The 21,801-nt window shown below is 37.7% G+C and overlaps 1 protein-coding gene across 1 annotated transcript in view; it reads right to left on the bottom strand.

The window, feature by feature from the left end:
* znf704 (zinc finger protein 704) overlaps window positions 1-21,801 on the bottom strand; it is a 72,735-nt gene that overhangs the window by 39,537 nt on the left and 11,397 nt on the right. The window contains exon 2 of the mRNA XM_003219553.4: window positions 9,191-9,438. Within this exon, the coding sequence (XP_003219601.3) occupies window positions 9,191-9,438 (248 nt within the window). The remainder of the gene's footprint in view (window positions 1-9,190; window positions 9,439-21,801) is intronic.

Here is a 21,801-nt window from a genome sequence, read left to right as displayed (position 1 = left end):
ACCTGAAGGCATGGAAAAATATATTTGAGTGCCATCTGTGTACAGATAGCACTCCGCCCCATGCCTCCGGATACATGGGGATAGCATGACACCCTGTGGGATGCCCTATAACAACTCCTTTTTAAAGGCGCCACTATCCCCTAGCACCACCATCTGGAACCTGCCTGAGAGGTGTAACCTGCACCTCCAATTCCCAACTCCCCCAGACATTCCAGAAGGACACCACGGTCAATGGGATTGAAAGCTGCTGAGAGGTCTAGAAGCATCAACAGGGACATAGACTCCTTGTCGGTGTTAAGATGGAGATCATCCACTAAAGTGACCATAGCAGTCTCAACTCCGTATCCTGCTCTGAAGCCGGTTTTAAATGGATCAAGAAAGTGTGTGTCATCCAAGACTGCCTGGAGTTGGAGGGCAATTTGCCTTCTCAATCACTTTGCCCAAAAAAGGAAGGTTAGAAACTGGTATGTAATTAAGGTCCTGGGATCCAGGGAGGGCTTTTTCAGCAGTAGCCTAATTAGGCATTGCTCTAGCTGTGGTTTGAAATTGCTCTCATGTTGTTTGGAAAATCTCTTGTCTTCTATGTTTTGAAACATCATTCATTTAACTCCTCTGGGGAAAAACAAAAGTAGTGCTAATGGTCAACAGAATAGTCTAAGAAATCTTGGAATAATATAATCCATATCTAATCCGAACCCCTCCCCTCAAAAACTCATTGATTTGTACAAAAGAGAACTGGAACTGCAAGAAAATAATATATCAGATGCTACTACTTTTGGGTTGCTACCTGAAGGGATCAATTGATCAATATTTGCTGAGGAAAAAGCTGAGACAAAGCATAATAAAATAAAACAGACAACTGCATGCTCTGACAGAAGGATTGACTTTAACTAATTAGTTCTCCAACTGAAGCTTCCTGGAAATATGTTTGAATAAATCAATAGGTGTTGATTGCTCTCTGTCTTTTAAACAGAAAATGTTACCATAAACAGTAATATTATCTGTCAACCACAGAAAAGGCAGTATTAAGCAATGAGGCCCAATGCTTTCTACACATGCTGCACCAACTCTGATCCACCAAGGAGAAAGCTATGCTTTACTGGTGAAGGTTCCTTGGACTGAGAAGGACAATGCCTGGTCTGCTAACCAATGGGGACTACTCAGAATGTTTAGAAATAAGTCCCAGTGTGTTTAATGAGATTTATATCCAAATTAAGTCTTAGATTACAGCATTTTATACAATAGACTATATAATATATTCAATTTTATAAAATATTCTCATTTAAACAGTATTAGACTGCTTGCTATCTGTAGTTTCATAAGAATTTCAATTTTAAAAGCTTTTAAAAATTGCTGGCAAATTAATTAAGGACATTTTGTTAATAGTTTTTATACTTATTTGATATAACAGATGAATGAATATTGCACTCCTTATACTGCCATTCATCTTCTCATTTTTATTAATAGTGACTCTGCCTTTAAAACATGTCAAATGCCAAAAATACAATAGGGCAGTATAGAGAAGGCAGGCACTGAGAAAGTGCCAAGAATGAAGGAACAGTTCGCTTGTGTAGCTGTCAATAGCATGGAACTTCCATTCACAACTAAACATTATAATAAGCAAAAAGCAAGGTTAGAAATATTTTCCTCAATTCCCTAGATGATTGGGCTACACATCTACACTTCCTCCATCCCCAGCCACAGCACTTATCTCAGTTTATTAAGAACTATTGAGGGAAAAGATGGGGGCTAAACAAGTTGCGGTGACTTTGCCTACCATTAGCATTTTCTCTGCCAATTGTATGACCTGGCTTCGCTTACCATTAGTTGTGGGACCTCAAAGTGATGTCTCTGACAGATCATCTTCAGGATGCCAACAATTTTAACCAGGCATAAATAACACTTGTAGCATGTCTCAAAATACCAGTTGCCAGACACCTGTAGGAAGCCTGTTCTGCTCAGAGGCTTTCTACAGGTGTCTGGTTGGCCACCAAGTCAACAGAATCATAGACAAATTATCCGATCTGATCCTACATGGCTCTTCTTATGTTCTTATGTTTATACTACTAACACTGGAGCTACACTGCCATATAATGTGGTTTCAAACTGCATTATATGGCAGTGTAGATCCAGCCGAAGCCTCCTTTCCATCAGTAACTCTTACTTCAGGGTTGTTTCCTGTATTGTCCGTTGCTGTATTGTTTGTTTCTATTCTTCTATGATTTTCTCTAGTCCTCGAACATGTCTCACTTTTGCAGAGATACCTTTACTACCTAATGATGACCTTACTTCCTAATGATGACCTTACTTTCCCTTGATCAGGCCTCTATCCCTTATACCAGGGGTCCTCAAACTTTTTAAGCCGAGGGCCGGTCCACAATCCTTCAGACTGTTGAGGGGCCGGATTATCATTTGAAAAAAAAAATACAAATTCTGATGCACACTGCACATGTCTTATTTGTAGTGCAAAAATAACAAGAAGAACAATGAAAGAACAATTCCATATTTAAAAATAAAAACAATTTTAACCAACATACATTTATCAGGATTTCAATGGGAAGTGTGCTCCTGCTTCTGGCCAATTAATCAAGTTAATTAGGGTTGTTGTTGTTGTTGTTCTGTGCCTTCAAGTCATTTCAGACTTCAGGCGAGCCTAAGTCTAAAATATATTTGTTTATTATTTATTTATTTGCTGCATTTATTTACTACATTTGTATCACACCCTTCTCACCCCAAAGGGGACTCAGAGTGGCTTACAAATTATATGTACATACAATATATTATATTATTAGCATAGCACAATATTAGCATTATATATTACTATATTGAACTATACCACTATACTGTAATATTATTAGTAATATTATATGTAATATAGAATATATAATTAATATTATTATATGATATTATTATTAGTGTTATATTGTATTACATTATAATATTATTATCAATATTATATGTTTATACAATATATTATATTATAAAACTGAGGGCGGGGGCCAGGTAAATGACCTTGGTGGGCCGCATCCGGCCCCCGGGCCTTAGTTTGGGGACCCCTGCCTTATACTATTGCAACACTTGTTACAGAAAGTACAGGACTGCAACAAATATTTTTGTTTTTTAAGCTGTAAGTACCCTCTATTGCCACCTGGTGGCTCTCATGTAGACATCTTCTGGATAGATTTCTAGGTAATGTACAGCAGATCACCAGCAATTTCTGATGCCTGGCCATTTTAAATAGCAGCAACATAATGGCTCCCTGCCTCATTGTTTTAATAAAATAAAAAAAAGCATAAGATAGACATCGTATGTGCGTGTACAATACTTGTCAGTTTCATTTAGTTCTGGTTGCTGCTATGTGCCTTAAAGTCATTTCCAACCCTATCATGGCGTTTGCTCTGCAAGATTTGTTCAGAGGAGCTTTGCCATTGTCTTCCTACAGCCCAAAGACAACCAGTGGACTTCCATGCTGAAGATTCAAACTTTAGTCTAAAGAATCACAGTCTAGCATAGTTAAACCACTGTGCCATGCTAGCTCTCCGGTACTCTATACATAATTCCTGGCTTCAGAATTTTAAAAGTTCTGCACCAGGCTCTAATTGGCAAATCTCATGGTTCTAGTTTTAAACGAAACTGATTTTGCAAGCTTGTCTTCCTCTGCTGCAATGAGGAATGCCACCATTTTGTTGTTTTCACAAGAAGATTATGGATGCAATCTAGAGAAACCTAGAAACCCCAAGTATCACTGGCACTGCTTCAGTGTCATTATTTTGGCAAATGGAACAATTTACTGAATGGTTTACTACTATCATAGACTGTACAAATTAGTCATTTTCATGTGGCTACACTTTTAATGAGACATTTTTAAAACTTTAAATGTTTCTCTCTCTCTCTCTCTCTCTCTCTCTCTCTCTCATATATATATATATATATATATATATATATATATATATATATATATTGCAGCACTTTCTATCTACCTCTCTATTATGGTTATGTTTGCAGTTGAGAAAATAGTATTATTTCTATTCCACCATCACAGATACGCCTACGTTTCAAAAATAAAATTCCCAAAGTGAAGAACAGGCTCTGTGTAGGAGTGTTTAAAAGAAATATCAACAGGACACATCACCGACTCTAGAGATTCCTTGTGTTCATGAATTGATATATAAAACAAGAGCTGTCTAGTGCAGTGTTTCTCAAACCGATATAGGCTGGGAATCTCCCCCCTCCTTCCCCCAACATGGCAGTGGCCAACATGATATTTGTGGCACATTTTTTATCTTATTCACATAGATTCTTGGAAAATTTACACAGACTAGCAACCAAAAAGACTAGCATTGGTTGACTTTAAGTATTACTAGTCGATTCTACTGATATGTGAATGACAGAGAACAAGAAGTAAACACTGATTTTGCTGCCACTGTATGAGACCATGGATCTGCAAATGATAACCTACACATTTGCACCATGGAATATGTCAGTTGTACTACCAAATTGATGTGGAAATTGTATCTTTTTGCTAATTCATTGTCAAGATAAATGAAAGTCAAGGAAAAGTCTAGGCTAGATTGTATAAGCAAATGGGAAAACAAGCAGAAACATTTGAACAAAAAACCTCCGAAGTACAAAAGACCCATGCGGACTAGCAGATGCCACATAAATGTGGTTTCTCATTGCTTGAGAGATACTTTTAAAATATAATAATTTGCACTATCCCATTCTCTTGCCTTGTCTACAGTCTGGTCACGTCCTATGATAGCTGTCACCATAGGTTTTGGGTGTTGTTTTCAGTTTTAAACCGTTGTTTTATATGCTATAGGTTTTACTTTCTTGTATTGTACTGTGTGTATATTTTATGCTCTGTTTTAGGTACTTTGTACTATATGTAAGCCACCCCAAGTCCCTTCAGGGAGATGGAGGCGGGGTACAAGAATAAAGTTGTAGTTATAGTTGTTGTTATTCTCCATATTATACCATTCCATAAGCTGTGTATTAACTTGATATTAATAATGAAATACTCTAAGTTTAAGCATTTAACTTACTAATATAAGACAGATTTTCTTTATTATAAAAAAACAGCTTTGTGAATGCAGTATGCAATGTTAGTTAAATGGCAGTACACAAACTTTTGCCAGTTGCTTGACAGTTCTGGTTGCTTGAGTTTTGGTCAGTTGAAAGTCTACTCTACATCCTAAAGTAGAATTAAAGAAAACTTCCACGAGAGATTGGCTTCCAGACTGGAGTGAGCTGAAATCAAAAGACATTATGCATATATTCAGTCTTCTTCTCTTTCACCAATTATTTTAAAGAATGAAAAAAATACAGAAATTGGTGAAAAGACACAAGAAGGTGACAAGTGGAAGATGTTGTCTGGACTTCCTATATAAGTCCATGAACGAGGCTGATTTCATAATAAAAACTGATCTTACTGGGCACTTGCAGTACGTAAAATGTGAGCCAGAAGTCACCAACTACCACAATTGTTGCTAGTTTGAAGGAGTCTGAGATCAAGGGCTAATTCAGTTGGTATAACCTCAACCTTCTTCTTAATGACTTATTAAATTGAAAATTAGCCTTGTTGCAACACAGTCTGCCTTCGCTCTTCCCACTTCACTCTGACTTTGATGTTTCTGTCATTGTATTAGACAACCATGACTGCAAATAACAATGGCATAGTCCGCCCGTTTACATACAAATGGGCTGCGCTATTCTCAAGGTTCACTTATATTGTCAAGGGAGTGGCAGAGATGAAATGCGTCTCTATTACCATAGAGACTAGGCTGCCGTTACAAGTTGTCACAACTAAGCCTTAACACAGCAGGCTCACCCTGTACTGATCGGTCATGATCTCTGCCATTTTAAAGACAAAAACAAATCCCCGCCTCCTGCAAAAGAAACAAAAACACAATCCATGCTCTTTGCTTTCTATAATTTCACACAAACTCCAAGTGAGATTCTTCAGCTAGCTCCTAGGAACTGAATGTGTGTTCATTTAAGAGCTAAAGATAGCATGCTTTATTCAGCATCATTGTAATTAGCACACTACACTTTCACTGGAGAAATAGCCATGGTCTCTCACAATATTCTCTTGCACAACGTAATACAATTTTTTTAAAAAAAAGCTCTTACCTTTTCTTCTGCCTTCAGCTCCCTTTCTTCTCTACTTCATTTGCTATTTCATTGTGAGCTCACTAATGGTTGCCAGAGCACCAAGCAATTAGTGATGGCTATCAAGACGTGCAAGTCTAAAGCCTTTCAGACCATTCACTTCCTTCTTAGAGAATGGGTTGAGAAAGAGTCCCAGTCCCAAATCAATGCCACAACTACAAACACTTTCCGCAGTACACTTTTATGCGAACTAATGACCAGAACAAAATCATGGGAGCCTACCATCTCCAATTCTGGAGAAGGTTAATATTGTGCTGTCCCCCTATGCAGTACTAGGTGGGGGGGAAACAATACACAGATGACTTCCACAGTAATGCAAATACACTCACATAAATATCTTTTATGAGTCTTTTGCTAATGCCCCAAGGCAGGGGCTGAGTGAGAGAATGGGAAGGGGGATAATGGGAAAAAGGGAGAATACATGTATTCCCACTGCAGATTACACTGGGAACAGGATGTTCATCTAAATAAAATCTATAGTCTACTATAAAAGTAAGAATTTGGATAATTATATGGTATGCATTCCTGAATGACATCACCTGTACAAAGTCAAAAAATTATATAAATTTAAGATGTCCTTAAAGCCATGATTGGGATCCATCTGCACTGCCATATAATGCAGTTTGAAACTGCATTGTATGGTCAGTTTAGACTCATGTAATGCAGTTTAACTGCACTGAATTGCATTATATGAGTCTATGCTGTCAGAGTAATTGCAGCGCAGCAGTAGTTGGATGGAATCAGTGGAACGCAGAACAAAGAGACACCCAGAGACTTTGGTAAAACTATATACAAGTTTTACTGTAAGCAGTAATAAAGACAAACAGACTTGCAGACGAACACAGGACTTGACTCAACTCAGAACAGAACAGAACTGACGCAATCAGAAATGCATACACACTTGTGTCTGGACACTCCCCCGGTTCCAGCCACACATCAAGGTCAACACAGCTTCTTAGCAATTAACTCTTTCCAGACTGTAGTACACTCTGGATGATGCAATCAGTATGCAATACAGACAAGACACAAATTTCATTTAAACACTATCAATACACAAATCCCACATTAACATATGCTGACCACATGATGCAATTTCAAACTACATTATATGGCAATGTAGATGAGGCCTTATTTGTATTAATAGGAATGTTTCTAACTCTGAATAATATTTTAAATGGCAGGCCACAGCCTGAAAATGTGGCTGGTGTAAATGATAAAGAAAAGATAAAAGTGACCAGAGAATCATTTTTTACAACTTGGTAACTATAAGCACTTGTGAATAGATGAGTGACTTGTAGTTATGCTATGACACTGTTTCCAGCTTTACTGTAATTAATAATTTCTTTTATTATACCACAGAACTACATTTAGAGTCTTTAAAATTAAATAAAAACACATCTTTCATAAACATTCTGAAGTTGTTTTTAACTTGTTTGCAAATGTTTCCTTTTGGACTCTGCAGAAAACCACGAAACACTGTGAAAACATTTCTATAGAAAAACTTTATATATCCACAAAATTTATTATCATATATTACATTTATTGCTCTCCATTATAACTTGTCCATCTTCTACTTGTAATTATTAAAGGAGCTAATAAAGTTTGAAGACTTGATAAGGCCAATTTTGGGATTTATAAGCTTTTGACTCTTACAACTCTGCAGTAAGGTTTGTTCAACTCCCTGTATCTCAGTTGCAGCGTTTTAATAAAACTTGTCCAACTTGTCAGCACATTTCTTAAAGGGCAAGTGATTTGCAGATTTCAGGACAATAATTCTTTGATTACATCCATTTGTATTATGAACCTTAATTTACTAATTTACTTTAAGATAGTCACAGAGCTATTTTAGCTGTATTGTATACATTACATTCAGTTCCACTGTGCTATTGTCTATTGTACACTATATGTGTTTCGGTCACAGTGTTTATTTATTTGTATAACATGTATTGTGTTTACATTCACTTCTTTATTTGGATTTGTTCCCCCTCTGTGTTTAGTTTGTGTTTTTGTAACAGGAACAGAATGTATATTAACGTGTGAAAGCTGTAACTGCCTGGAGTATACATAAAGCTATATCAGGGTTTAGTGTTAGCAGAGTTTTAAAAAGTTTATTTTCAAACAATAATACACAGAATCTCCTAGCAGGGAACTTTTTTTCTACAAACTCTGGGAAAACCATTATAAAACGACCAGGGTCTGAGTTGTAGTTTTTGTAGTTTGGATCTATTGTGGAAAATGAACTCTGTTTTCATCATTTCAGCCCTGTCACCATGGCATCATCTTGTGAAACCTGCTCCTGACTGAGCTGTCACCATCTACATTGCCATTTGGATGTAAAAGTAAACTAGAATTTAATAAGCATAGGGAATGTTTACTATGACATGTCAAGGTGTGGGGAGGGGGGGATGAAATATAAGAGTATTCGTCGTGGTCAATTTCCTGACTTTCAGTACAGTACTTATTTTTTGTTATAATTGGAAAAGTTATTTTATATAGTAAGATGTATAATTGGCCCTTCACATGTGTGGGTTTAACTTCTGCAAATTTTATTATTCGGGGATTTGATGCAACTCCAGCATAAATTGACTACAGAGTCCTGCTGCTGGAGAACCTACAGATTCTTGGGCTGGGTCTACTCTGCCAAATAATGCAGTTTTAACTGCATTACATAGCAGTGTAGATGGGGCCTCAGCCCCAGAGAGGTTTTCTCTCAGGTAAAAAACAGTAGTTTTTAAATTCACATTTTCCTCCCTTTGCAAGGGTTTTCTGCCCCTAACCCCTGCCAAAGTGGAGAGCCTACAGTATCATTAAGATCAGAAAACACATATAATTTCCTTCCTTTCTTGCTCTTTGCTATTCTTTTTTCTATTGCCTTTTTCCCTTTCTGTTTTGTTTTTTTAATGTATTGGAAAATATCTAATAATACTTTCTATTTAAATGCTTTTTCTAGGGGAGTAAAAACCAATGATATGAAACCAAAGAAGCTACCAATGCTCTCCTCTGTTTTCAGGTTTCCTACCTTGCAGGAGGCACATCAATGTTTGAAGATACAACTTTGCGCTTCTGTTCAAGAAGACAGATGGAACGAGTGCTTTCTTTTTCATGCTCATGGACTCTGCTGGGTTTTTTGGTGTCTGCTGTTTTCGAATCCTCTTCTTTCATAGCCAGAAGAAAAAAATGTTGGTCTGATAGTTTTTGATTCAGATCACTTTTCAGGTCTTCTTGCTGAAATGCTGCGAAGGTCATTTCACGCTTTATGCTGGTTGCCTGAAAAATTAAAAGGGGATTATTAGATTTCTTTCCATTCGATTTAGAAGGGGGCAGATGTAGCCTCCGGGCACCCAAATCTATTTAGAAGCTCTGACTCACATTACTACTACATTTGTTTTACAGACATCAGAAAATCTCTTCTCTTCCTTTCCCAGATACATATAAACTGTTATAAATACACCCAAGCTTGTATGTTCCACAGACTAAGAGTGCACCTACATGGTAGAATTAATGCAGTTTGACAATCCCTTCAACAGTCAGGGCTCAACGTTATGGTATTCTAAGATTTGCAGTTTAGTGAAGTACCAATGCCCTTTGGCAGAGAAGATTGAAGACCCTGTAAAACTAAACTCCCACGAATTCTTCAGTGTAGATGTAAAGAGCAACAGAGGCATTAAAAAAGACATCTTTAGTGGGCATCTTTTCCATCTGAATTCTGGTATGTCCTTCCTTCCTGTATGGGACTTCTCTGCATGCTAATGAATTACGACATTTTATTTCTGTTCATAGAAAATTTGCTTTCCTTCAATGGGAAGCTTTTCTTCAGTGAGTCTTCTGCTTGGAAGTTGCACCATCTGTCAACTTAAAAGATATTGTAACACAAAAAGTAACCAGCCAGATGACTTCAACAACCTACCAGTATGAGGTGCAAAGAACAGTTCCTCCCCAACATCTCATAATGAGAAATACCTAGCTTCTGAATGCTTCTGTCCATTAGCTGCTATCAGTTGGTTTCCTTTTGGTTTTGTATCCATCCAATTGCTCTTTAATGTTGCTCTAACCCTTTTAAATTGCTCTAACCCTTTTAAAAATTGTCATTATGTCCTGTAGTGGTGCATTTTTTAAAAAAGTTAAGTCTTTCAAGTATTATGTTTTGTCTTTTTGAGCCAACTGATGATCTTCTGGAGAACTCCAAATAATAGCATAATGACAAAAGATGAAAAGGCTCCCTTTTCCACATCTACTCAACCGTTTTATTAGCCTCGATTTCTCTCCTCACTTCAGATCCTTTAGCCATTCTGTGTAGAAAATGTGCCACATACCCTACTGTCCTATGTATTTTTTCCAGTTCCACAACATCTTTTTGGAAACTTGAAAAGTAAAACCCATAAACAACATACAGATGTGTGGTGCAGCTTCACGTTTAGTCTCTGTCAGCTTCACATTATTTTTCCTAATAAATGCCATGTTAGTTAAACGTTAGTTAGTTAGGCAATCCCTCGTAGTTTGAGGGATATGTAATAAATGCCAAACTCATTACTGATTTGAATGCTACTTCAGAGTACAAAGTTTGGTGGAAGTACAAACAGCTTTCTGGAAGTCTGAGTAATCCCAATTACTACAGCGGGGAAAGGGAATTCCATTCGCCTTTTCCCTCCCCTCACAGTACCTCTCTGAAATGGCTATTTATATTTCAAGATGCGTTCAAAGGGCAACCGTGATGGGGAAGGATATGGAAAACGAGCTATATGAGTAGATGTTTAGGGAGCTGGATATGTTTAGCTTGGAGAAGAGAAGACTGAGAGACAATATGATAGCCATACTTAAATACATCAAGGAATGTCATGAACAAGTTTGTTTTCTGCTGCTCCAGAGACCAGAACACAAACTAACTAACAAATCGAATTTACAAGAAAGAGATTGCTAAGGAAAAATGAATTTTGTAGCTATTTGACACTGGAATTAACTGCCACAAAGAATAGTGGACTCTCCTTTTCTGAAAGTCTTTGAACAGAGGTTGGATGGCCACCTTTTAGAAGTGCTTTTACTGTGTATTCTCACATGACAAGGAATTGAACGAATGGGCCTTACAAATCCTTCCCAATGCCATCATTCTCTGATGCTAAGAGAAACTGCTACTGATACTAGTTCATATCATTCATATCACATTCAGTGTGGCCTCAAATTTGTTTTGGTTTTTTTTCACTGTTACTACGTGCCAAGCTAAAGTTTCCAGTGAACTATCCACAATATGACCTCTTTCATAGAATATCATGGTACATTTGTATCCAACAAGAAGACAATCACATTCATTCACAAAAAATATTGGGATTTTTTTAATCCATTGTGCACCATTTTCCCTTTTTTTAACTGAATCTCATCTGTCCATGAGCCCACTCTCTTTAGCCTGTTCCAATCATGTTTTTTCTGATGAAAACAAGAAAGGAAGAAGGTAGTTCACTCCTAGTCAAATTCTATCACCATGACCAAGTAAGAGCACTGTCCCAAAGTCTGGACCCAGAATGAGAAAGAGCATGGTGCCTTTTGTATAGTGTGTAATTCTTGGTAAAAACTTGAAATTGCAAGGAGCTTCATATATAATTTATATTAATCAATAAAAATGATCAAGCTTCCATAACCACAGAGTGGTTTGATTACATGACAATAAACAGGGGCGTCGTGTCATGAGGGAAAAATGAGAAGGCAGAAGTGTTAGAAGTCTATGAAATAGATTTTAGTGAAGGAAATTTTCATTGAGGGAAACAGAATTATGAGCTATAATCTTGTTGTTAGTGGCAACTACAGTAGATCAATTCAGTGATTTGTTGAATGGTAAGTCACCATGTAAGTAAATCTGACTGATTCAATGGGCGGACTTGCAACAGAATTCAGGCCATCATTCAGACAATGCTCCTTGTCTGAATGATGCCCTTGCTCCTCCTGTTTCCATACTCCTTACAGCAGAATAATAATAAAAAAACAACACTGTTGTCTTTGGTGAAGGCTGGACGTGCCATGTACATTTAAGAGTCCCTAAACTCATTACTGTTAACATTTCCATTCTCATATCCAAACAGAACAACTTTGACATATAAAAATATTTGATGGAAGTGACTGATCTGAATAAAGACCGACTATTGTGAGCAACCAACCTACCCATCAAAATGAAGGAAACCCTCCATATGTTGGTAGACTGCTAAGCAATGTTTTGATTGGTCATCAAGATCCCTAACATAAGAGATAAGATTTACATCACCACTTTACAAGACAACAATTGATCTCTACTTAGGAGTTAGCTTTCGCTAGCCTCACATTGCCATAAACACATAAAGTGTGACATCATCAGAAATCCAACAATACTTTCCTTGTTGAATGATGCTCATAAAGCATCCAATAATGCTATCTCAATCTCTCTCTTCCTCCATGCAAGAAGCTCTGTATATATCCAGTTGACCCTCTGCCGACTGTATATACAGATTCTGCATCCACAGATTCCACCATTCTGAAAACATCACTATTCCCCAAAAAGAAAATTCCCCCCAAAATACCTTAATTTTACCATTTTATATAAGGGGTATCATTTACTACATTACTGTATATAATGGGACTTCAGTATTCACCGATTTTTGTATCCACTAGAGGATGCAGAACCAAACCCCAGCAGATGCCAAGGATCCACTGTTTTCAAGATTCTACTGAAGTGGATAACATATAGCTAGCTGAAGTAGACTGACTTCATTTTCATGGGGGGAGGGGTGGAGACAGGGAGTTATTATATTTTTCTTACTCTTCTAGGCTTTCCTCCAAAGTCACTCCCTTTTACAGTACAGTCTTGCTTATCCAACCTTCACTTATCCAACGTTCTGGATTATCCAACTCAGTCTGCCTCTTGCCTGAATCCACAGCTGTTTCTCTAAGCAGCAAGGACTGAACTTTTTACAGATTTAACTTCCAACAATGTTGTTACTGTAAGTTCATTTTATGCAATTCTATCATTATTTGCAGTCAATTTGTTAGTAGCCAATTGTTTTGTAGTCAATGTTTTCAAAACATTACGATGATTTGGTGCTAAATTCATAAATACAATAATTGCTACAACATTACAGTGTATTGAACTGCTTTTTCTGTTGATTTGTTGTAAAACGCGATGTTTTGGTGCTTAATTTCTAAAATCATGTTGTAATTTGACGTTTAATAGGCTTTTCCTTAATCCCTCCTTATTATACAACATTTTCGCTTATCCAACATTCTGCCGGCCTTTTTATGTTGGATAAGCGAGACTCTACTGCATATATTGAAATCTGGCTCCAGTGTTTTTCTCACTGGAGCCTTTCCCATGTGCAAGACTGCACAGTTGCTAAGATACCCCTCGTGTTCTTGGGATATATCACGAACTTTTGTTGAGTTCTAGGTTTGGGTAGATAATTCCAAAGCACCTTTCTTATTTTTTTAGAACAAGGGTGAAGAGAAGGACTTTGGCAATGAGGCTGAAAACTCTTTGAGCAGATGAATAACACATTAATATGAAGGAAAGCCTTAAATACAAGGTAGATATAGGAATAGTTTCTCTCCACCTCACACCAGATTCTCAAGTTATTATAAAGCTCATTGAAAGGTTGCAGTGCAAAACAAACACATGTCACTGCACGTATGTTCAAAAGATGAGAAGCAAAATATATAAATGCATTTCTCATTTCCAAGTTTCCTTGGGAGGTCTCTTCTGGCACTTGTTTCAAGAGTAAAACTGGAATGATCACTTCTAGAACATAAATGGTTTCTGAGTTGAAAGCATTAGTCATTTTATACTTCTTGACATGCAGCCAGATGACACACTACCCAGAAAATATGTTTCCCCACTGTATTGGAAAGCTAAAACTCAAAACACAAAACAAACTATAATTAATTTTAAAAGCATAACTTCCAGTGTAGTAATAATTGTCATGTGTCTGAAAGACAGAAGGCAGACAAGATGTTGTTTCCTGTGAGAAGTTGATTTTTAAACAATTACTCTTTGAGGGGGGCATGCACGAATTGTAGGACAATTTGCACAACCACTGGGCTCATGGAAGCTGTTTGACATGTTTTTGTGTATGTGTCAGATACTTAACTATGCCTAGTTAGTTATATATAACTGCTAAGAAGTAGAGAATTAACTTGCCATACATGTATTGTAGAACCATTATTTTTGTGTATGCAGCAAACCTGCTCAAACAGCTTTTGGAAAGTATCAGCTATACACAGCTGGCTTGCCATAGGCAAATAACTGGCACATATGTACTGAAACGGGTTATTGTGCTTCCAAAGGTTTAGTAAAGTGGCAGGTGTTCATTGAACATGTATTAATCATATATACAGGCCTCCCTCATATATTCAGGTTGGGAACAGCAGGGGCAGTTCAACCGTTAGGCGAAGTACGCGGTTGCTGAAGGCGCCATCCTCTAGGGGGCGCTGTTGAGGCACCTCTGCCCAGGCATGGCCTTCTTGCCTCCGCAGCCGTGGCCTGGCCTCCGCGGTGGCTGGGCCACCACGGCAGTTAAAAGTGGCGCCGAGGTGCCTTCACTTTAAAGCACAGGCACAGAGTCACTTCCTTCAAGTGCTTCCCAAGCTTCTGTGGTGACCCAGGTGTTTTGGATTCCAGTTCCCACCAACCCCGAGCATCAGCCAAAGCAGTGAGGCTGTTGGGAGTTGAAGTCTCCTCCCTGGGTGCGTGGCCTGAGGAGGAGGCCATTCAAGTTTGGGCGTGGCAACTGCAGCTTGCTCCCAGCGCTGGCGAGGAATGGAAGGCGGCGGCATGGAAAGCAGGGGCCAGGGTGATGGGGGCGCCTATGGAGCCCCCAGTAGGCTGTTAGGAATTGTGAGAGTTGAAGTCCAAAACACCCGGAGGGCTGAAGTTTGCCTTATGCCTGATCTAAGGCAAACAATTGGCATAATAAATCATACTGGGTTCAAGTTAACTAGCAAAGAAAGTGGGATGATGGTCTATGGGGAGTCTGGACTCTTGGACCGGTTCTTAAATACGCTTCTTGTATTCCAAATAGACTGAAAAATACTTGTGGATTATCTGACTTGATATTCTGGTTATATGGCTGTGTGGGCTCTTCCACACAGCCATATAACCCAGAACATCAAGGCAGAATAACCCACAATATCTGCTTTGAACTGGGTTATCTGAGTCCACACTGCCATATAATCCAGTTCAAAGCAGATAATGTGGATTATCTGCCTTGATATTCTGGGTTATATGGCTGTGTGGAAGGACCCTCAGGGTTCTTCCACACAGCCATATAACCCAGAATAACAAAGCAGACTAACCCACAATATCTGCTTTGAACTAGATTATCTGAGTCCACACTGCCCTATATCCCAGTTCAATGTTTGGTGCTAAATTCGCAAATATAGTAATTCCTACATAACATTACCATGTATTGAACTGCTGTTTCTGTTGATTTGTTGTAAAACATGATGTTTTGGTGCTTAATTTGTAAAATCATAATGTAATTTGATGTTTAATAGGCTTTTCCTTAATCCCTCCTTATTATCCAACATTTTCGCTAAGTCAACGCTTTTATTTTTCAGTGATTGGTTTTGGGGGGGGGGGGCAAAATTCTGTTCGCTTACACTTGAAAATTACCTAGGGCTGGCCCTGAGTAAGGGCCACCCCAACCCATGCTGATATCTGAGCCCAAGGACAAGATGGGTCCCCTACCCATTCTATGAATGGAAGATTTTAAAATTGGCAGTCGAATTGTACTTTATCCCTCAGGATGAGGCAATGGCTTTATCCACAATGGAGGCTTACAGAAGTTTGACATTAACTATGATGGTTCAGTGCTATGATATTCTGGGATTTTTACTCTTCCATTTGAGAGAGCTATGGTCCCACCAGACTACAAATCCTAGGATTCCACAGGATGGAACTATGGCATTAAAGTGGTGTCAAACTGCTATAATTCCGCAACAGAAGTGTGCGGCTCACGTAAGGTTTGGGATATGTTGATGCTGGGCTTAAGTGTACCAGCCATGTTTCAAATGATAATAGGGGTTTAGAAGCAAGTTAAAAATGAAAAGAAGATAGATTGTGACTAATATTATATTTAAAGTATGAATATGATTCACTTTGATTAAGATCAAACTTAAGGAGTTAAGAGTGAACCATTCCACTTCAGACATCAAATGTAATGCTCTTTTTGAATTCTTCCTACCATAAAACAAATATATATATATACACACACACACATACACACACACACACACACACACACACACACACATTTTTAAAATAAAAGATCAAACTCCATCCTAGATTGCAGGGAGTTGGTTTTCAGTTAGTGAAACATGGAAATAAATCGAAGTAGCTTCCTAACACCACTCAGTTTTCTTTCTGTAAATGGAAATAGTAAGTTCTTCCCAACTATTTTGGGACTATGCTGACATATAATGCAACTTGGAAGTGCATTATATGGTCAGTGCTGACCCATATAATGAATTTTAAGTCCACTGAACTGTATTATATGGTTCTACACCAGTGGTTCTAAAACTGTGGGTCTCCTGGTGTTTTGGCCTACAAATCCCAGCCAGTTTACCCATTGTTAGGATTTCTGGGAGTTGAAGGCCAAAACATCTGGGGACCCACAGATTGAGAACCATTGGTCTACACTGATCATATAATGCAGTTTCAAACCTCATTATATGTCAGTGTAGGTTCAGTCTCAGTTATCCATGTGTTCATAAATCTAAGCCTGTGCTACACTACTTTAAACAATACATAGACACTTTTATGGTTAAACATGAGGGAACTCCCTTGTAGTAATGGATCACATAGCCACCTATCTGTTTCTCTGCATGATTGTAACCTATAAAGAGAAGTGCTCTTGACAGATCTCTGCCCGGTGTTTCTCATATGAGTCTACCCATATGTTAAGGTATTTAGGAGAAGCCCTTCTCTTAGACCTATCATCTTCCAAAATTTGTTTGATGAAAGATTCCTCACTTCTAAGGCAGGTTAGTCTAATTAGTCACATTCTCGTTGTCCTTTTCCACAAGCAAAGATCACCTTTAAGAAATAAAAAAAATGACTTCTAGAAACTAAATGCTTGCTGAATAAAGAGCAGTAAGTGCTATCCTTATTTTACTGATGTGCCTTTCAAAATGTCTTTTATCTCACTGTATGTTCATATTTGTTTTAATAATATAACATGCCATGAATATTTGCATATATAAAAGAAACTTTGCTGTGAGCCACCTTGGGTCCAAGATTTAGGACAAAGTTTGGGGAGAAATTATATAAAGAATTTTTCAAAACCAAATAAATATTGATAGTCCTCTTGAGCAGAGATGGGGAACCAATTACAGCTGTAAAACTACAATCTGATGTTCCCTTTAGGATCTATCTATGAGTTTCTGTGTGTGTGCATGCTCACGAGTGTATTATGAAGGTGCAGTCATGGAAGGATTCAATGTAGCGAATAAATTGATCTTTTCAAAAAACATAGAACAAGAACTTGACGGAAACCAGACATAACCAGCCCACAGGTGGGCAATAAATAAAATGTGGAATTATTTAGTTGTGTAGGAGAGTTTAGACTGTCTGACTCCATTATTAGGTAGATTTTCAAATGTAAAATGAGAAAGAAAGGAAGGCAAAAAGAATTCCAGATACACATTTGTGTTGGCACTGTGAAGGCAAGCACAGTTATTTAGAAAGGGAAGAAGTAGATTAAAAACTACAAGAAGATCCCTGTTTTCTCAGGCTGCTTCTACACAACTACATAATCCAGATCAGAATGTGCATTTGGACAAAATAATTTTTTCTGACCCCATTGGGGTCATCAGCACATCAGGTGAGAATCATCAATGGAGTTCATCTTCCAACTCAAAAACAAAAAAGGGGAAGAGATTTCTTCTCGTGGAGGGAAGAAAAAGGTGTTTGTTTACCTTCCTGAAGGTGCCATATCTGGTTCGTTTATCTGAAATTTTCAGAGTTGGTGCTGTTTACATGAGTGCTGTGCATATTCCTCCTGAATTTCTGCTTTGCAGCATCCATACACTGATCACTTGCAGCACATTTCAGACTTTCTCCTGACTTTTATAAACATGTCTTTTCCAGGTGGATACTCGTTGCAGTGTGCATTAAGGGGTATGCTTTTTCTAGTCACTCTCCCCCTTTTATAATCCACATAATTCTGGATTTTATAGTATGGGTAGATGAGGTCCCAGATACAAGACACAAGAAGCATGTAGTCCAATATTCTGCTCACACTATATTCAGCAATATACACTTGAGAAGCCTAAAAACAAAACATGAGCAGAGGAAATCTTGGCGACCAAGATCCTGCATTACTTCAGCTGGCGGAGTTATGGTACACAACCCCTGTATTCAACTCAGCACAAGGTAAGTAGATCAATGGTCAACACACATAGCTGTCAAGCTACTATATAACTGCAATATAATAATAATAATAATAATAATAATAATAATAATAATAATAATAATAATAATTTTATTCTTATATCCCACCTCCATCTCCCCACATGGACTCGGGGCGGCTTACAAATACAAAACAAGCATACATACAATAACCTCAAATACTGAAAACGCACAAATGCAAATTAAAACATACGATAAAATCATAACCATTAATAAGACAAACGCAGCAATAAAACATAAGGATGGGTTGGTCAAAAGTGCACTAAGTGAGACTTGTAAACATGGAGGAAGTTAAAAGTGCTATAAGATCATGGGGGAGAACCCAAAAGTGAGTTGAACCCTGAGGCTATATCAAGAAATTACCCAATATGCACTGCACAAAGGCAATATATAATCACATGCCACTCTGCGTTCTTGAATGCACTACCACATGCCTAACAGTCTCAAATGTGCAATTGCAATGATGCTACCATCTGCTGGAAACAGCCATTGTGCATGATTCAAAATAAAATCCCTTCACATACATAGCAAAACCTATGCCTGCACATCAGCTATGGTTTGAATTACAGGAAATGTATAATAGTTATCTCCTCTTTGAAGGTTCAGTTTAAGGAGAGAGAAAGGAGATCTCTTTTTGAATATGCAAAAGTATTTATGAGATTAATACAAAATGGGGGCCAACTCCACCATAATGTTATACTTTATAGGACTGTATATCATATATCAATATTTCTCTGCTGCAGTATGTCAGAAAGGAGTTTTTATGTAGACCACAAATTATGCGTGCCAGCTTGCATTTTATAAAGACTGAGGAAAAGGAATGGGTAAAAAGAAATCTGGAGCGTAGGAAAGAACAGATGCTATCTAATGTTTTACTTTCTGTGAATATGACTCTTCTTAGATGGAGACTCCAGAGTGAAAAGTGAAACAAATTTATTTCTCAGTGCTAGTTGTAGCCCTACAGACTGCTTTCAAGGAAGAATGTGAGAAAATCATTCCACTCAGAATTCAATGAAAATTTACAAATGTTGCACTTCTTGAATATAAATGCTATAGTTTGCTATCAAAATCCATATGCTCTGTAGTTCACAAGCCCCCTCTAAATGATGGATACATTTCCTAAAACATTTGGAGAGTATAGGTCTTTTTCATGTTTTATTCATTGAAAAATTATTTTAAAGTTTCAAAAATAGAGTATCGTAACACATGGGGGGGGGGGAGAAGCATTTTTAAAAGCAGAAACGGATAAACATGAATACAAATTGTAATGTGGACTACTACATTCACCCACGCAATGTAGAATCAGATCAGAATGGACTTAGCTCTTGGGGAAAATCAAGCTCAAAAGAATTGCCCAGTCCTAGCTGCAAGGTGGAATGGCACAGATAAAATATATTTGCTTAGCTACAGCCTACTCTGCCTAGCCTCCGCTTATCAGCTCTTCTCCACAGATCCTTGTTAGGGGCTACAGTCATTCAACAATTATGCAGACATTAATCTGAAACCTATTCTTTGGCAGAATGCTGCCTTGTTGAAATCTGTATTTATTTATTTATTTTATACCCTGTTTTTCTCCTTTTGGGACTCAAGGCGGCAAATTCCTTTTCAACATGTTAAGGGGTTCGATTTTTTGGAAATGCTGCTATTTATGCATTCATTCATTTATTTGGAGTACTTATATGGAGCCATGGGAGTTAAAGCGGTGTCAAACTTCATTAATTCTACAGGGTAGACCAGTGGTTCTCAACCTGGGGTCCCAGATGTTTTTGGTCTTCAACTCCCAGAAATCCTAACAGCTGGTAAACTGGCTGGGATTTCTGAGAGTTGTAGGACCCCAGGTTGAGAACCACTGGTGTAGATCCACCTGAAGTACAATCTATGATATATAAATAAAAACGAATGGTGGTGGACATTATCTGCTGCTTTTATTTTCTTCAGAGGCCAGAGGACTGCAGTTAAAACATGGATAGAAGGGCTTTCACCAAGTTCAAGGCATGACTGAGTATGAGTGAAGAAATTAATTATTTTGCTAATAATGTTGTGAGGTATGCAGTATATTAGAGGCCCATGAACCACACTGCTTCTCACTTACACTCTAACTATAAGGGAAAATATACTATATAAACTATAGCATAAACTCAAGAGGCTGAAAAGAAAGATTGGATTTATCTGCTGGGGTGTGGCAGGTCTTTTTTATAAAAATGAACATGTAGAAGAGGAAAGGAATCATAACTTATTGTATGTGTTTGAATAATAAAATACAAGGGATCAAGAAGAAAACTTCAGAGAACCAATTAAGTTCTGATAAAACGGAGTTCAAGATGGCAGTGAGATCTCAATGCAAAAATATCAGAAAGTCGGTTGCAGATAATGGGACTTGATGAAGGGGGAGAATTCTGGCTCAGAGATAATGAACAAAGCCCTTTAATAAACATTTAAAATGCTCATAAAAGGAGACTTACAGGAATGCTTAGCCTGCAAGATCTTCTTCAGAGCTTTTACTAGCTCCCATAAAACTCTTCCTGTAACTCTAAAAGCAGCTTAACCGTGCACCTCGAGAATTGGCAACAGGAGCTGGACAAGGTCCAGTCCTATTAAAATAGTAATTGGCTAAAACAAAAATAACCTCTTCTTTAAAATAAAATCCAATCATTTGTATAATTCAAACACAACTTCAAACTCTCTTAAACATTGGTACCAGCTGCAAATTTGGAAAAGAAGGGATTGCACAGGGAAGCAGATTCAAAGAAGTCCCTCTTCATTAAGAACAATGAGGTAAACCACATGTTATGTGTTATATTTGGTGCTATATTTTCCTCATCTTACCAATGAATGTTTACTATTGCCAATCAAACATAAACATAAACAGAACCAACATCATATTTTAAATTAAGGATGGAAAAATCCACCTCAATATCAGTCCACATAAAAAGTAAAACTACCTAGTCATTAAACAAATTATATCAAGCAGTTTCACCAAGACAGTCCCCAAACATGTTCCAGTATGAATATTTGAAGGCTAGTCTCATATGTTGTGGCAAATAAATACAATGCAATACAATAAACTGCATTGTAAAAGCCAAACAACTATTGTGGCACAAGTTCCATGACCTCAATTGCTTACTGTGAGAGACTTGCTAAATTTCAGCTTGCCTCCAATGGTCTATTTGTCAATCTTTCCTTCTTTTTCCAGTGTGAAAGATACTAAAATA

Source organism: Anolis carolinensis, chromosome 4 (assembly GCF_035594765.1).
Source record: "Anolis carolinensis isolate JA03-04 chromosome 4, rAnoCar3.1.pri, whole genome shotgun sequence".
NCBI lineage: Eukaryota > Metazoa > Chordata > Lepidosauria > Squamata > Dactyloidae > Anolis > Anolis carolinensis.
Note: the sequence above shows the minus strand (reverse complement) of the source record. Positions and strands in the feature narration are given on the sequence as shown.